At 39.4% G+C, this 17,966-nt stretch overlaps 1 protein-coding gene across 1 annotated transcript in view; it reads left to right on the top strand.

The window, feature by feature from the left end:
- The window catches only part of foxp4 (forkhead box P4), a 92,308-nt gene extending 75,856 nt beyond the window's left edge, over positions 1-16,452 (top strand). The window contains 8 exon segments of the mRNA XM_030134787.1: positions 662-745; positions 2,953-3,178; positions 3,736-3,812; positions 3,909-4,010; positions 7,277-7,398; positions 7,980-8,046; positions 9,650-9,822; positions 10,809-16,452. Of these exon segments, the coding sequence (XP_029990647.1) occupies positions 662-745; positions 2,953-3,178; positions 3,736-3,812; positions 3,909-4,010; positions 7,277-7,398; positions 7,980-8,046; positions 9,650-9,822; positions 10,809-10,956 (999 nt within the window). The 3' untranslated portion in view covers positions 10,957-16,452.
- The last annotated feature ends 1,514 nt before the right edge of the window (positions 16,453-17,966 follow it).

The following is a 17,966-nucleotide window of genomic DNA, read 5'->3' as shown; positions in this document are numbered from 1 at the left end:
ACATCTTGAAAAATAGTTTCCAAAACAATCCTGAATGCCCTCTTCATGTGTGTGTGTATATGTGTGTGTGTGTGTGTGGGCTGTCCAGTATTAGGGTTAGCGTTGTGTTTGGTGGTGGTGGTGGTGGTAAACAGCGTTTAGCTGAGCGCCTGAAGCCACCACCAGGGAACACAAAGTGACAGAGGGGCAGCTGGTGTCACATCACATCAGGACAGCCGTCTCTCTCTCTCTGACATGTCACTTCATCCCTTAGCAGTCCACAGGCAGCCTACAGCACACACACACACACACACACACACACACATACACACACACACACATACACAAGCTGCAAAGACAGTATTTTAAATCCTCATACTTTACACCTTCACATATCACCACAGTGTGTTTGTTCCACACACACATAAGATGCAGATTTCCATAGGCTATAATTGCACCCATTAAACAGCAGTTAACAATGTCAGACAGGGACGAGTGTGTCTGCAGGCTAGTGTAAGTGTGTGAGGGAGATCTAGGTGCCATATTCAGATTCATCTCTTTGCCTGAGGTGCAATTGTAAATGTAATTCTGTGTCAATACCACATTATATCAATCTAAGTGTAATGAAGTGAGATGAAGTGGATTTCATGATGATATGATATCAACCTTTGTGTTTTCCCAGCTGGCAAAAGAGAGCGAGCGACTCCAGGCCATGATGACCCACCTGCACATGCGCCCCTCAGAGCCAAAGCCTTTTAACCAACCTGTGAGTACATAGTGGCATCACAGATCCTAATGCCTCATACTCAGACCCTGAACATCAACTGTTTCATCTAATCTATTCTTCTCAATCTCATAGTTGATCTTTTAAAGTTCTTGAGATTTAATGTTCCCGTTATGCTCTTACCATGGTGTCTGCGCCCTCTATTGACAAATGAGAGTTACTGTAATCATTCACAAATGATCAGCAAAACATTTTCTATTTTTCTTCCACTGTTCTTTTTTCTGTCAGTTGTTTCCCTTTCTAACCTCTTTATCTATCTTCAGCTTCCCAAGATACTATGCATTTCTTTGTACTGAAAAAGGTATTTGTCAGCTATTCACATACAGGATTTAATAACTTTTCAGGTGGTCAGAAAGAGACCAACTAAACTGTTGTCTTACATTTTTCAGTGTGTGCTTGCAAACACAGCAGAACTCCAATGTAATGTGAATGTGTGCATGCCCACACTAGTTAGTGGGGTTGTTATTAGGTATCTAATGAATATTTCATTATTCAGATTGACGAGGAATCTTATTAAAATATGAAGATGTTGAAATTAATTGTCAATTAGAGGTAGAGTATCTTAATTTGAGGGGATATAAATGGGTGCAGCTGAGTGGCAGTGTGAACGTGTGTGAAAATGTGTGTGTTTGTGTGTGTGTGGATGATGTGTTGATCGCAAGGGGATCAGCTGCCATTAACATCTAATGGGAAATCAGGAAGAGGCGTGTTCTGTCACCGCCGCAGACGAGCCTGGGGGTCAGGGATTGGAGGAGGAGGGGCAAGGGAGGAGCATCAGTCCTGGAAACAAAGCTTGGCCTCAATTAACAGGGTTCGACTGTTGCCGTGGTGATGTGGCAGGGTTGCAGTGTTAATGAAGTACCTGTTAAACAGCCCCGCCCCTCCAGTCAACTTAAATGGTACAGAGGGGCCAGAGTAAAGAGAAGGCGATTCACACATTTTACATACATACAGACAACACACACACTCGCACACACTCACACACATGGACACAGTGGCTTTAATTAGTCCTAAACTAGCAGCCCTACAACGGCTGTCCCAGAGAGACCGGGAGTACTGATTCTGTGTGTATGTGTGTGCATGTATGTGTGCATGGCTTTGCCTAATTGGGCCGTATTGGTCCGTGAAGACTGCGCCACCGCAGAGTGCGTGTGTGTGTTCCCTTCCTACAAACATGCTGTCGTGTGGTTTTGTTTTTGTAAGCTCAGGGTTAATTGCAGCCAGCGCTGTGTGTATAAATATATGTGCGTGTTCAGTGTGTCCAAGTGTGTGTGTTTCTGTGCAAGGAGGTAGATTATCTTCTGAAACAGTGGAGCACAAATTCATAATCCCAACACCTTATATGTTTTCACATCCTTTAATCCTGCTCGTCACTATAGTACAATAACTACATTGTACTTCTGAAAGTTAATAAGTACTAATTTTCTGAATTATTAAATCATTATTCAATTTTATTTTCAATGTTCTCTTTCATTTGGTACTGGTAGTAATAACTCCTTGAAAGTATCAATTTATCATCTATTATACACTTCTTTAAAATATTTTACATTGTCACTTTTCTTTCTCTTCTCTCTTCTTTCTTTACCTGACAGACCTTTTCATTACTCACATCTGTGTGGGCTCTAGCTATTTTTCATTTTTCCTCTTTGAAGGTCAATGTAGTTGTGCTAATTATCTGAACCATATTTTTTAGCTGATTTTTTTTTAAGTTGGAAGTAATTCCTGGATATATTTTACCAGCTACTTTACCATTGATTGAATATTTTAAAACTGGCAAAGATATTTCTATCAAAAATACCATTGTCCCACAGGATTGAACCATAGTGTATTTGCATCATTCCGGTTAACTTTTAAGAAATGATTTACCCTAAATACACACCTATGAAACACAGCCTTTTTCTGAAATAGATTTGCTGTATAACTCATGATATCATCTTGTGTTTAGACCAGTATTTGATGTTCTGTGCTAAAAACTTCACACTTAAAGTTATTTTGTAGTTTAGAGTATTTTACGTGCAGAGTCTTTCACCTTTTTTTATTCAATCTGTTGTACTGGAAGGTAAAAGAAGATGAGTAAAAGAAGACTCTATTTTATTAAAATGAAACATGATTGAAATGCTTGGATTTATTTGGAAAACACTGATTCAAAGCCTCCTTATCACTAATGAAGCTTATATGTGTGTTTGTAGCTGAACCTGGCTTCCAGTGGCTCTCTGTTAAAGCGGGACAGTGAGGCCTACCCAGAGGGTCTTCCTCACCCCCCCACCTCAGCTGCCACCCCCATCACCCCACTGCGCCAGGGACCCTCGGTCATCAGCTCCTCCAGCCTGCACACACACTCCCACTCCCACACGCACGGTGTTGGGCCCATACGTAGGCGCAACTCTGACAAGTACTGCACCCCTATTGCCTCAGGTAGAGTATAACACACACCTCCTATCTCTGGATCCAATATTCTTTGTCTTATTCATGTCATTACACAGTATTATCAAATGTAATCATAGTATCTCAGATATTAATTTCAATTTAATGCCAGTGTTGATAAATTAATGATGATTTTTTTGCTATTTTTGAAGAGGCTTTTTTCAATAGAGCTTAAATAATAAGAGGTTATTCCAGTTTTGTGCATTGCTGACAAAGCTTTCTACTAATTATTGTTGTGCAATATCTTTAAATACGTTTTTTTTTTTGTACTCTAAGTACTTCTTGTTCCTCTAAATTTAAAGTAATTCATGTGTTAGGAACATATGATAAAAAATTTTTGAGAACTATCTGCACCTTTTACAGTGTTGTTTACCTAATTCACCGTCTTTAAATATGTTTAATATGCAGTTTATAGAATAATATCAATAAGTATAGTTGCGCAAACAACTAGCTTTACATTCCCTCAAATATATATAGTTTTTTAATATTTAAAATTTGTAGAATTTATTTGTGTTATTGACTCTGATAAAAATCCTTTTTTTTTTCAGAGCTGGCCCAGAACTGTGAGTTCTACAAGAACGCTGATGTCAGGCCTCCCTTCACCTACGCCTCTCTTATACGTCATGTAAGTTCCTCCACTATTTTACCTCATCATCCTTCCTCTTTTTCTCCCCACCTGTCTCCTCATCTCATTTTTTCTCCTTTCTCTCCCCATCCTTAGGCCATTCTGGAGTCTCCAGACAGACAGTTGACTCTCAATGAGATCTACAACTGGTTTACACGAAAGTTTGCCTATTTCAGGAGAAATACAGCCACATGGAAGGTAAATGCATAGAACACACACGCTCCACCGTGGAAATGATCATTGTCAGTATATTTGATTTGCTTTACCGTGGAATGTGAGCTTCGTTTTCCCTATGTAAATTCTGAAATATTTCTAAAGCTGTTCAATTCAATTCTTAGAGCGTAAAAAATTACTCTATAGCTTAATATTCCAAGTTTAGCACTTGCGTTAACGAAAAAAGGGAATCAGCGTATGGACAATGAAAACCAGACAAATTAGCTAACTAGTCTGGAGTTATTTAGCTTATGGTGAAAGTATTTTCAAATGAAAGTTTGGACTGCGGTTAAAAGCTGTTCATTCAGAGCACAACATTTTGACAACTGCAGCGTGGTATATAATTCTGATTGTGTAAAGACTTGCTTGGAAAGTCATTGTGGTCTGTGGACTGATGAAGCCCCCAAAGCAAATAAATGCCAAATGGGTCTTGTTAGACCACAATGAGAGAAACAAAAGTTTCAGGCAGGTTCTGGGGAGTTATTTTTAGCTTCACTTGGTGGAAAATGGAGTCACTTTAAAGGCCTGAATTTTACACTTCCAGTCAACATGTGTAACTGTGTTCTCTGATGCACAGACATTTAAAAGCTGACTCTGCTCAGTTCTTTAAAATATGACTGATTGGACAGTTATTGCCTGTCCTTTATGAGGCACCATCTCTCACTTTGTCTTTTTTATCACTCACTGCTTTCATCTAACTGTCTCTCTTCCTCTTATCCCTAAACAATTCTCTTACCTCCAACACATAGAGAGTCGGTCCAACTCAGCCCAGTAGAGCTGCATCATACAGCCTCATTACAGACACACACATACAAAGCTGACACACACTCTTCTCATGATTTCACACTTCAAATTCTGTCACTCTCCCTCCACATCTTCCTCTTTAACACACACACATACCTGGCCTGATCCCACTATTGTAGGTGCTGACCCAGTTCTTCAGAAACCTCACACTAATTTGAGTGTCAGTTCCTCCAGAGAAAGGGAAAGTGAGAGAATGAGCAAAGGAGTGAGAAAGACAGGAAGAAGGAGGGGTCTGGAGAGACCCCGGCCTTTTTCTAATAGCCCTGCACCAGAGAGGGAGTTATGGATGAATAGAGGGAAGCTGATGGAGGGAGGGAGGGAAGGAGGGTTAAGAGACAGGGCAGCCAGGAATATCTTTACCTCCTCATCTGACTTTTATGAATTTTAACTATTAATGTCTGGCGTCTGCTTCCTATGCCGTTGGCCTCGCAGACCTTTAAATATAGCTAGGCATGGCCTTATGTATTTATATAGCAGCTCAGAGAGTCAAATAGGGCCAAAGAGATGTACGTCCTTTAATAAGCCGTTATATTTCATGAGGAGAGCAGCGGTGTCAGGCAGTGGAAGTCATTGATCAGAGAAACCGAGGGACAGAGAATGAGAAAAGAGACAAGAGAGAGAAAAAAGTGATGACTGAGAGAGAGGAAAATTTGGTGTTATTTCAAGGAGCGGCATGATATATTAGAGGCCTAAAAAGAGACTGTAGTTTTTTTATTATTTAAGTTTGCTGAAAAGCCCTAAACATCAATAATATTTAACAAGAATAAAATACCATATGTGTGAAAATCCTGCTAAGATTTCTAATAGTTGCTTCTGTTTTTAATTGAGGGTTTTTGTTTTTTTTTATACAAGAAATATCAGACCATTCAATCCAGGTTTTACATCCCAGGTTGCAGGTTATATTAAATGACATGCCTTTATTTATATTATATTAACACTTTTTCCCACTCACATGCACTCCTGTCATGGTCAAGTGTTAGTCTAGCCTTCATTGTGGATTTTATTGGAGAGTTGTAAACGCACTGACCACCAGCCTATTGTGGTGCAAACATTTACAGTCATGACAAGAGCGCTGTAGTCACACTTGTGAACCTGAAAAAATGTATCACTGAATCACTTCCAAGGTACACAATTCTGTCTTTCTTCCTAAATTTCTGTCTCCCTCTCAGCTGGAGGGTGGAGATTGGAGATGAGTGGTACATGTGCTGTGACCCACTGTAAATGACTGCTAATGTTTTAACTGGGAGAATTAGGCTTTCATCACGGAGACGAATGCAAATAGCGCTGCAATAGCACTGGTGTCTGATGTGTACGTCTGTGTGTGTATGTGTGTGTGTGTGTGTGTGTGTGTTTGCACTGTCAGGGTGGCGGGCGGAGATTGGGGTCAGACTCATTTACAAAACTTAGCATCACGGCTCGGGGGTTGAGGGGATGCGGGGGAGAACGGGTTCCTCCGCTGATTATGGCTTGTGTAATTACGTGTGTGTTTGTATGTGTGTGTGCGTGCTCAGATGTGTGTGTGTGTATCTGCGTGTGTAATTATGGCGAGGAGTGATGCATGCCTGGCCTGTCCCTCCCTCTCGGCTTAGAACAGCGTGTCAGAGAGAATATGCAGGATTTAATTATAGACGAATTAAAATTGGTAATGAAATTGGGCATGAACAAACTACAAATAGCAGATGAAAAGGGAGGCCTGTCCCTGGGGGGGTGAGACGAAGATAGCGGTGTGCCTGCCTGCTTGCCTGTCTGAGCGCCTGTGGATGTGTGTGTGTTTCCTTGTGCGTGCTGATGATGACTGATTAGAAAAATTTGAAGATAAAATAACGCTACCAGAGAGCTGCTGCCTTATATTAGCAGTGTACTTGGAGCTTCACTGTGGGTGATGGGTAAAAAAAAAAAAGGACCACTTTTTTCAGCTGACAAAACATAAAAAGTAACTAAACTAAATAAAACTGGGTGTTTTTTTTTTGTTTTTTTTTTTGTTTTTTTACCATCAGATATATAAAAAATATTAACTCCTAGAGGTCAAACATGAATAAATAAAATCAGCTGATGTTTAAAGACACTCTCCAGACTGAATATCAAGAAATTCATGGAATATCATTAGTATTTTATATATCATTTTAGACATTTAGGGAATTTCAAGACTCCTCTTTGCCATTTTACAGGATATGTTAAAATTCGTTTAACCATCACCATCATGATTATTTTCTCCATTATGCACCAAACTATAAAATCCTTTTCAACTTTTAACGACTAAAAGGAAATGAATAGAAATCCTTTACAGCAAAACTGATATAATTCAAGGCTGTACAAAGAATTATTTTTTTTTTTAAATGGTATGAAAAAAGTAAGGATTCAACAACTATGCAGATGATTTTGCTGACCACTGTTGAGCTGAATTAAATCTCATTCTCTTCTTTTTTTTTTCTTCTCATTCTTCCCAGAATGCTGTACGCCACAACCTGAGTCTGCACAAGTGTTTTGTTCGTGTTGAGAACGTGAAGGGGGCCGTGTGGACTGTGGATGAAGTTGAATACCAAAAGAGGAGACCACCAAAGATGACCGGGTGAGTACACACACACACACACACACACACACACACACACACTTACACACAGTGATTTCCACATACATACACATACATAGACGTTCACACAGACACATAAAGGTTTTTTGCAGTACAGCTGAGTTTGATGTGAGTGTGAGCTTATGGGTGCTGGCACTATGATTGCCTAAAAGGACTCTCTATTATTACCAAGAGGCCAACTCAGCAATCAAATAAAAGACCGGGCTGTTGGCTTTTCATGTACATACTGTATGTATGCGTGTGTGTTTTTCCCTGTTTGTCGACACCATTAGTAAGCAGCTGTGTGTGATGTGAGAGAGGAAAAAAGCTTGTTAGCGTATGTAAACAGATGTTCTGCCAGAGAAACCAGGGATAATTACACACACTCACACACATACACACACACACACCTGCACACCAGATATCAGACACGTTCATTTGTGTTTTAGCATCTGTTTATAGTCTATTTGTTACAAACATATTTGAGAGATTTGTCAGAAGCTTTGGCTGAGGTGACATCTTTCCACATGTGTTTGCAGTGTGTGATTCTCACAACTCTCTCTTAATGTGTGTTTATCTAGAAGCCCCACTCTGGTGAAAAATATGATTTCAGGCCTAGGCTTTGGATCCCTAAATGCCAGCTACCAGGTAAGGAATGTCCTCCGCCGCCACCATTTCTTTCCATCTCATTCATCCGCGCACACACACACACACACACACACACACACACACACACACACACACACACACACACACAGAGCAGCCAATCGCAATCAAGGGCACTAATATCAATTCCCTCTTATAATTAGCAGATTCCCTAACGACGTTCACACCACCTTCCCCCTCCACCCACTCTCACCTCCCACCTTACTTTTTCACATGTGCCACCCCCACCTCTCACAAAGACACACACAAGGCCCATGACTTCACTCTGAGAACACACACCTAACCCACACGCACATGCAATTTTGTGACTGAGATGATTTATAGCGTCAAGTAGTTGTCAATTAAGGTTACTGCATAAAATTATCGCCTGTCCCAGAAAACCCATAACTGAGCCAGTGAGAATTCCCCTCCTTTTGTCTTTTCTTCCTGTGTGAGAGAGGGAGGTGAGATGAACCTCCGTCAGCGTCCGACCTGTCTCAGATGGGAGGATGTGAGTGTTGGGAGAAGTGACAGAAAGTGCTCCGCTTGGTTCAGTTGTTTTCTGTTCTGCAGACATTGATGTTTTACTGTGTTTATGTTGTGGCACAGTATTGCTAAACATTCTTGTTGAGACTAACGTGAACACTTGATCCTTTCTGATATGTACTGACATATAAAGGCAAAAGGCATGAAGTATTGTATGTAAGTGCCCCCTAGTGGTTTGTCAAGTCCATTAACAAGTTGGTGGATCTAAATGTGCTCCAGGAGGAAAATTTCTTGCTTTTTTATTTAGTGCTCTTCATTAACTTTTTTTATTTGTTGCTGTTACTATTTAATTAATCCAATTATATACATGTTTTATTTTTGATTGCAAAGTTATTATGTTTAACCCTCCAAAACCGAGAACATCATCTGTGGCTAAAATGGTTTCTCACAAAAATGTTCAGTAACTTATTAAGTATAATTCCTTCCCATATTCTTCAAAAAACGAGGTAAAATTAAATTTCTCACCTTTCCAGTGATGCGAAATTTCACCTTGTTGCACATTTAGAGGTTTTATGAGAAATGTGTTTTAAGTCCTATTCCTCTTTAGAATTAATTTAAGTTTAGTCAATTCCTCTAGCTTGCTTAGGAAAGTTTAGGTGTGTACAAAATGCATTTGGAAGTTGAAAAATATCCACATTTACATTTCAAAATAGGAAATATTTTTTAGAAATAAATCTTCCTAAAGGTTCTGTAAAACAATATTTTTTCCACAGTTTTAAAAACATTTCTGTTAAATGTGTCCCTTCTCAAACTAAGCAAGTGTAAAACTGTAACATTAAACAAACCAGATGAATCTTGATGCTGCTCTGTATCAAATATTTGATACCTGACACTGACTGATACTGTAGAATAGAAGAACCAAATAAAATAAGTAAAACTCTCCTAGATCTACCAAAATATGATACCCGTATTGAATCATGTTTAAATCTCACAAAATTCTCATTCATTCTTTGTTACTCATGTAACTTTTCTAACTTAATATATAGCATATTTAGTAAAGGAAAACCTAGTTTCTTTTTAAAGTAACCCTACAATTGTGTGTGTTTGTGTGTATTCGTAGGCCGCTCTGGCAGAGAGCAGTCTGTCCCTGCTGAACAGCTCTCCCTTGGTGACCCCTCCGTCTGCAGCCAGCCTCAACATGCTGCATGTGGGCCACGATGATGTCAGCTCTACTGTGGAGCAGGTCAACAGCAACGGCAGCTGCAGCCCCACACTCAGCCCGCAACAGTACAGGTACACGTAACATATGCATACGTATGAGGCCAAAACTGACACAAGTGGTCAAATACAGCCTCAGCTTTCACATTCAAACATGTGAGACTTCTGGCCTTCTTAGTAAAAACTTAATATGAGCTCCTGATAAAGGTATCGTCTTCATCAATGCTTATTGTTTGTGTGAGGATTAGACACAGCTAGACAAATCTAAACATAGACAGAAACCATGGAAACCTCCAGCATTAACAAGTAGCTAAGTAAGAATGCTAGTAAACTGAGTACTAGTACAGTTGTTTTGATACGTTTTTAAACTACCTATCTGGTCGGAAATTCACGATTCTTTTTACAACTAATGGTAAACATTTAGAAGTAGAAAATAGCAATTGTTAGCATTCTAACCAAGATTGCTAGTAAACAAAGTACATAAAGTGTAAGTACATAATGTAGTAGTACAGTTTTTTGCAGTTTTTAATCAACCTGTCTAAATACCTAAGAATTTTAGTATTCTTATTACAACTAATGGTAAACATGTGAAAATATAATACGGCTTTTAGTATTCTAACTAAGAGCACTATTATATGAAGTGTTAGTAATTGTACTTCTTATTCAGTTTTTAGACTGCCTGTACATTTAGAATTTCATCATTCATCTTTGAGCTAGAAAGGAGTTTTTCCACAAAGTAAAAACTATTTTACAGAAATGTACATTTTATAGGAAGCTAGGTTTGTAGACCACATCATACAACCTCAAAAATGAAAAGATATAACAAATCATTCACAGACCTGGAAAAACTCATTGAAATCTTTCAACATTTTATGACCATATCTAGATTAGACGGCTGTATTACTATGCACTGTTTGCTTGCATGTTTACTCTTAAGAAATCACTTCTCATCTTGATAAAAATTCAGAAATCAAGATAAAAAGAAAAATATATTTTAAATACCTAAATGCTGCTTTGTTCGTGCTCAGCCCATCTAACCCTTGTGCCCCCCCCTCCTGCAGCCACCCGGTGCATGTGAAGGAGGAGCCAACTGAGGTGGAGGAGGACAGTCGGCCAGTATCCCTCCTGGCCGGTGTCACACACAGCCTGCCATTGCCGAGCGACGAACGTGACCTGGAGGAGGACCTTCCCACTGAGGAGCTGGAGTAGAACAGGTCCAAGACAGACCAGAGGGGCAGGACTCAGAGAAATCAATCCTGAGCTCTCTCTCGTCATTGTGAAGAGGAACAGACAGCTACACTTAAGAGAAAAGAGAGAAGAGAAAAAAATAAGAATGTTTTTTTTGTTGTCGTTTTTTGTTTTTAAGAAAATGCAAGCAACCAAGGACGACATTGAGAAACTCTAAACAGGGTTAGATGACCTCCGTTACTTTCAGACGCAAAAACAAAGACTGTGGAGCACTGCTTTACCTCCATGTGTTTCGTTTCCAACACTTGGCTCAGAGGTGCAACACCACTCAACACATAAACGCTTACACAAAACACACACACTTGCACACTAATTCACTTGTCAAACCATGTCGCATCATCCGTGGTTGAATCAGCCTCTATGTAGAGACCCCTAGAGGCGTGGACACACACTCACCTCCTCGCCCTAACACTCTGCATACACACCCTCCTCACTGTTGTCCTGGGCTGCCTGGCTAGCTGTTATATCTCTATGTCAGTTGAGGCACGGGCCAGTGTGAACAACGCACACTGAAGATCATGTGTATATAGATTTGGAGCAGTCACCAGGGGCTGTGCAGTATACCTCCCCCTCATCCACCCCCCTGCCCCGCCCCGCCTTGCCCTGCCCCGCCCCACCCCTGTTGAGTCAATGACATGATTTTTTATTTTCTTTGACTTGATTGAGATGAAACACGGTGGGCTACGAGACAGGAAGGAAAAACGAAGAGTACTTTCAAAGATTACCTCCAAACAGTTGCTCCAACACTTCAGCAGAGCAGGCTCCTGATTCCAAGACCACGTGACAGAGGCGTGATCCTGGTCCCAGCCCAAACTTCTGCCCCCCCACCCCCACCCTCCCACCCTCCAGCAAGACACTTATTGACGGACATTTTTTAAACTGTTTTCTTCAAAGCGAGAGGAAAAAAAGAAGACACTTTCTTACCCACCTCCATCCTTTCCCATCCCCTGAAAGAGGACCATTTGGTGCTGTCCTTCTCATCTCTTCTGTCTGCAGACGGAGCGATGAGCCAGGAACACTTTGAGAAAAGAAGAAACGAGGGGACGCAGAGAGAAAAGAGGGAGTAAGAATCTACAGAAATATTGTGACTAAAAAAGAAAAACTGTTGATGATTATGGATACAACAAGAAAAAAATGTGTGGTAGCTTTGTCATTTCCTTTTTTTTTTATTTGATGTTATTATCATTGTTTATTTTTTGAAGATCAATATTTCCACGGTGGCGTTCTGTTTCAACTTACCTTTTCTAAGGATGCTGTTTTTGTATTGTAATTTGTTTGATTTACTCTGGTTGTTCACACCATTCCAAATGAGTATTGGCAAAAAAAAAAAACAAAAAAAAAAAAGAGAAAGCGCAGTATTGTCCCGACTTGTAATACCCCACCCCAACTCCTACCCCCTCCCTATCTGTCCCATGTGTAGCAGGCAAGGAATTTGGAAATAGCACTTAAAGTTGCCATTATCCAGACAGATTATTTAACAGATGATTTGTTTTTAAATCCTCTCTCATTCACTTGTTTTTTGGTTGTGTATTTAGTTGAGGAATATCAGTAATGCTTTAAAAATATATATATTATTACTGCAGTCAGAGAATACCTCATCCCACAAAGGTTCCACCTGGAACTGTGTCCAAATTGATTAAGAAATAAGGGGGAATTCTTTCTGTGGGACACCAAATGTGGCAACTCTGCTCAGCTTCGATTCAAAGCTCTATGGTTGTAATAGTTACTGTGTAGAAACTATCTGCAATTCACTGTGTGAGTTTGTGTTAAAGGAGTAGCGTGTGAGATTTATTTTTTTGTTTGTTTTCTGTGAGCATAAAAGCATTACTTTTCTCTACAGTGCCATACCAAATTTAACATTTATTTTAATCTATTATCTGCTTATTCCCGTTTTTATTTTTGTTACAGGTAACCAAAGAAATATGTAGAAAACCAAAAACCCTGTAGTTTACTTTGCCCTTTTAAAATTCTTGTTTTCTTCTTAAAGAACTGGCCAAAAGACAACAAAGCAGGAGTTTGAATTCTTATTATTGTATTCATGTAACTATTGTGTTAAAAAAAATATACAAGACTTACAGTGCTGACCATTCCAAAAACCAAAGTGTGTAAAGCAAACGAGAATTTGGAAGACATCAGAGCTTTTACATGATTATGTGGTTACAAATGACTCGCATTAGTATGAGGCCAAAAACAAGTATTAACAAACCTCGCACAGTTCCTCTGAAAAAAGAAGAAAGAAAAGAAAAAGCACTTAGATGTAAAACCCTGTCTCTCCTACGCTAAAGTGTGTTCCAAACACAGTCTAGTACCGGCCCCAAAATGAGGCACATTTGAGGCATTTGAACACAAATTGTACGTACTTTTACAACCTGAGATGCCAAGAAACAGAAGGATTATGAAACATTTTGGCTCTTTCAAAACGTCTGGCTTTAAAAGATATTTTCTGGTGCTGTTGTAAAGAATAGGTGATTTGAGGAAAATGATTCTTTACACACAAATATACCCTCTTGATCTGTATGTAGTACTTGCAGAAAGAGGAAGTGTACTGTAATGTTACAAACGTCCCATTTTTTTGGACAGGGAGGAGTTATTCCAAATAAGTATTTCTATGAATATTTCAACAAAGAGGGAACATGTAAGAATAATGAAAAAATATACCATTGTCAGAGGAAAACAACCAAGTGACATCATGTAATTAAAAGTTGGGTTCATATTTTTCATACTTTTTGTCAGACTATCTCTTGCACTTCAGAGGATTTTCTTATTTAATGAAAGAACCTTTCTGATGACTTTGTGTTCAAACAGGACTGTTTCCTGTCACATTGGAGACTGATTTCTAACAAAGTACAAAGTGGCAGACAGACATCTTGAAACGAGATAAAAACCAAAAATAACACTACCTCCTTTTCAAAACAGTTCAATACATAGCCAATGGGAGACTGAACTCTCTGAAATTTTTTTTTTTTTCTCCATTCTTCCTTGATAATAAAAAGAATGCCAAAATTGTTGTTACATTTACTGTATGACTGACGAAAAAAGAAGCTATTTGGTGATCTGGACTCCCTAACACATCTGCTTGAGCCCAAAAACATAGAGATGTTTCACTTTCCATGAAATTAAAATGACTACCTCTCCTTAAACCACATCTAAAGCACTCTCTACGTCTCAAAGTGTGTTGTGAAGTGCTTACTATATATGAAAAGTTTTCTATCAGCTGTGTAAAACTGACCATATTCCTGCACCCGATAGCACTGATCTCTGTGAACAGCCTCTCAGTCGTGTGCGTTGACTGTATTCGTGCATATTCATGACGGGGCTCTGCTTTCAGCCAATGAGAAACCGGCCGTTAATGGCTACGTGATGTTGCAGGGACGTGGTTGTCAGGTGTGACGATGAGCAGACGACATCAGTGCCACCTGGACACACACACACACAACACACAGACACACTAGAAGCATAGAAGCAGGGCTATGGGTTAGTGCAAACAGAGGCTCTGACCATCCAAATATCCAAAGACCGACACAGAGCATTACCCCCTTCACCAGGACACTCACAGAGACGCCGAGAGGACTAACACACACTTAACAAAACTCATCACTACTAGTAGTAATATCCAAACCAAGAGGAACTGCTGCATTCAGTACACAGATGATCTCTGAGTTGTGCTTTAAGGTACACCTGTAAACAAAGCTGTTTTATAAAGATGTAGATTGTTCACAGGTCGCCATGTTCTGTTCTTTCTCCAGCTTGGCATAACATGATGTATTCTTGTATATTAATGCTTGACTTTTCTCTCCAGGGCATTCTGTCTCCTTTTGTCCTTTGATTTTCTCTTCTTTTTTGGGGTTTGTTTTATTTTCTGCACCTGTTTAGCTATTGTAAAGCTTTCAGCTCTGATTCCTATACTGTACTGCTAATGCTGAAGTATATGTATTTATCATATTAAGTGCTGCAGGTAACTTGGTTTAATAGTTTTGTTTTTGTTTGTTTGTTTCCATTTTTTCAGTTCTTCATAAAACGTCTGGGACGCTGATTTTTTAAGTGTATTATCTCTAAAAAAAATTAAAAGAATAAAAGTTAGATCAGTGGTTTAGGTAACACCTGTTTGTATATTTATCTTAGCTAGGTCTATTTTGATACTTTTTTGTCTCTGTACTGCATTTATGCATTTTTAAGGAAAGAAAAAACAAATGGAAAACAAACTAAAAAGTTACTTCATTATGTATTGATACCTCAGAAGGACTTTTTTCTCGAAGACAGGACCAAAACCTCCGAAAAAGAAAAAGAGAAAGAGAACGAGGAAAAAATGTAAGAAATATGTAGCCCCTCTCTTGCTTTAAAAAATGCGGAGCTCTAGAAAGGTATTGTTGTTGGTCCTTTCAGGTGCCAATATGTATCCCAGCTCCCTGTGACCCCTCCCTCTGACCCCCCGACCCCTGTCATTCTTGTGCTGAACCCTGACCCCCAGAGCTGTCAATCATCTGCAGGCGCCATGGGGATGTCACTGAGTCACACACCTGGCGGTTGGTGACCAGTGGCAGACCTCATCTCCCACTCCCACAGTGGCAGATCAAAGACTGACACAGTTGCAGTTGATTCTCCTCCTATTGAATAGTCTCAATACCAAAATGTGGAATGAGTCTCAGAGATGCAGCTCATGCTCTGACAACCAAAGGCATTGCAAGACACCGTGCTTAGTCCAAACTTCTAAACTGTAACCAAACTGTAACCAAACCAATGCCACAACTTTAACCAAACAAAAACCAAGCTACTTCCAAAACCCTCCATCGACTTCACAGATCACCTTTACTCACAGCTGTTATCTCTCATACTTTCACGTAACGGTGTTGTAGGACCAGCCTGCGTCCTGCAAGGGCTGGAGACCGACTCAATGGATGAAGGGAGCCCAAATCCTGATGAGTGATTGGACAGTTCTGAGGTGTCATATAAAGGGGAAGGGACTCTCAAAGTGGAGCATTTCCTGGCGGTATTATCTAATAGACAGCCACAATCCAATGGAACTACCACTTCAGCTCTCCTCTGGTTAAACCTTAGGAATGTGTGTACATTTTCAGCAGTGACTCTCTGTATTGTTTCTTAGTTTCAGTTTACCTGTTTACCTATCTTTATCCTTTGATTTTTGTTCTGTTTCTTGTTTTATGAAAGTGTGACCCGTGTAAGAGGCGGGGACAGGGACTGGGTGTTGGCTTTAGACAGTAGGCAGTGGAGCCCAGCCCTCTGACCCTCCACCCCGGGTAGCCATGTAATGCCAGTCACTGCCCTTTCTTTCATGCTGTATAAAAACACACACATATATCTGTGTATTTGTAACCTGAATCTTCTTGTGTCTGTCCATGCAGACAATAAAAAACTGTACAGTAGGTCTAGTTGCATGTAATCTGTACTAATTATTGACAATGGCATTATAAAATGCAATAAAATACTTATTACACTGTCTCATTTTGTCTCTTTGTAGTTTCTTCTCCAGATGAGGTGCATAAATTGCAGCCAAGAGCTCTCTAAGTGGTTACAAAATAAACTCCAGCTATCACAAGAAGAAAAATATAATCACAAAAGTATTTTTATATGGCAGTCTTTTTTGTACTTGTTTTATCACAAATACGTGAGTTTAAGAAAAAAAAAGACTCTTTAACCTTCAAATCACGTGTGTGTGATGAGTGCAAGATATCGAGAGAACTCATAAGATTTTTTGTGACATGATGCAATTCACTATTAAACAGACCGTAGAAGCCCATATTTTTATTACATTTACATATTGTGTTACCTTCACCCTGTAGTCATTTCTTAATATTTTTTGCTTTCAAATGAATTCAATGGGCACATTTGTGTCTACATCCTCTACATACCTTTAATACAAAGTACTTGAAATCACTCCAACACAAACAGAAACAGCAGTACATACAGTCATGCAGAAAACATGACATCTCTCATGCAGCTATTCTAAATTTACTGTAGCTATATTTTCATCGTGACCTATGTCAGACAATTCATCATGTAAATACTACTCCTGCTGGCACTATATACTATAATTTCAGAAAACCAGTAATGGCACCCACTGAATGCCTTTTGAGAAATGAATTTCTTTGCAGCCTGTTGGCTCATTATGTATGTTTTACATATACGGAGTATAGTGAAAAGACTCATTTTCTCCAACAGGGACTATTGTATGTGTAATGCCAGTTCTATCATTTACCTGAAAAATGTCTAATATTAGCCTTGATATAAGAGTAGAATGAAATAATATAAACATGAAGAACATTAGCAATAGGAAAATCTTTAGGGAGAGTGTTTAACTGCTGATGAATCCTACAAATTAATATTTTAATGTATTATTTTGGAGCATTTTACTCTTTGCAAATGTTGTCAGGCAAATAAATGTGCAGTCTAGATAAAATCCATAATAGCGTATTTGTAAAAAAAAAAAAAAAAAAAAAAGCTTCTTTGGCTTCATTATAATATTAGTCATCTCAATTTGACATGTAAATGAAACCCTTATCAGACTGGGACTTCGGCGTCTCCTTTGCTTTAAAAGTTTCTGAGAGGTCAACATCTGTTGTGATGCAGAGACTGGCCACCAGGAGGAGTAAACAAACCGGACAACACAAGCAGCATCTTATAAACACAAACCCAGAAAAAAAACACAACTGTGATTCACTGCTGTGATCCAGCCAACAGGGTGGGCCAGAGAGTACAAAACATACAGCAGCACAGACTGAGCTACCTGTACACAGTGGAAGGAAACACACATGAAAACAAGTGGCTGAGGTCTCCCAAGGATTATAGAATAGTTGCTGCATGTTTTACAAACTAGTTTTTGACCTGTCTTAACTTTTTGTTCACCCACCTTCTCCATTTTCCCCTCTCCTTCTTTACCTGTCTCTTTTCCTTGCAGGTTTTGGCGCATGCCCTACAGCTTATCTTTAAACCTCACCGCCGCATTGTGGATATGT

Source organism: Sphaeramia orbicularis, chromosome 5, assembly GCF_902148855.1.
Source record: "Sphaeramia orbicularis chromosome 5, fSphaOr1.1, whole genome shotgun sequence".
Classification (NCBI taxonomy): Eukaryota; Metazoa; Chordata; class Actinopteri; order Kurtiformes; family Apogonidae; genus Sphaeramia; species Sphaeramia orbicularis.
This window is presented reverse-complemented; position numbering and strand designations above follow the sequence as displayed.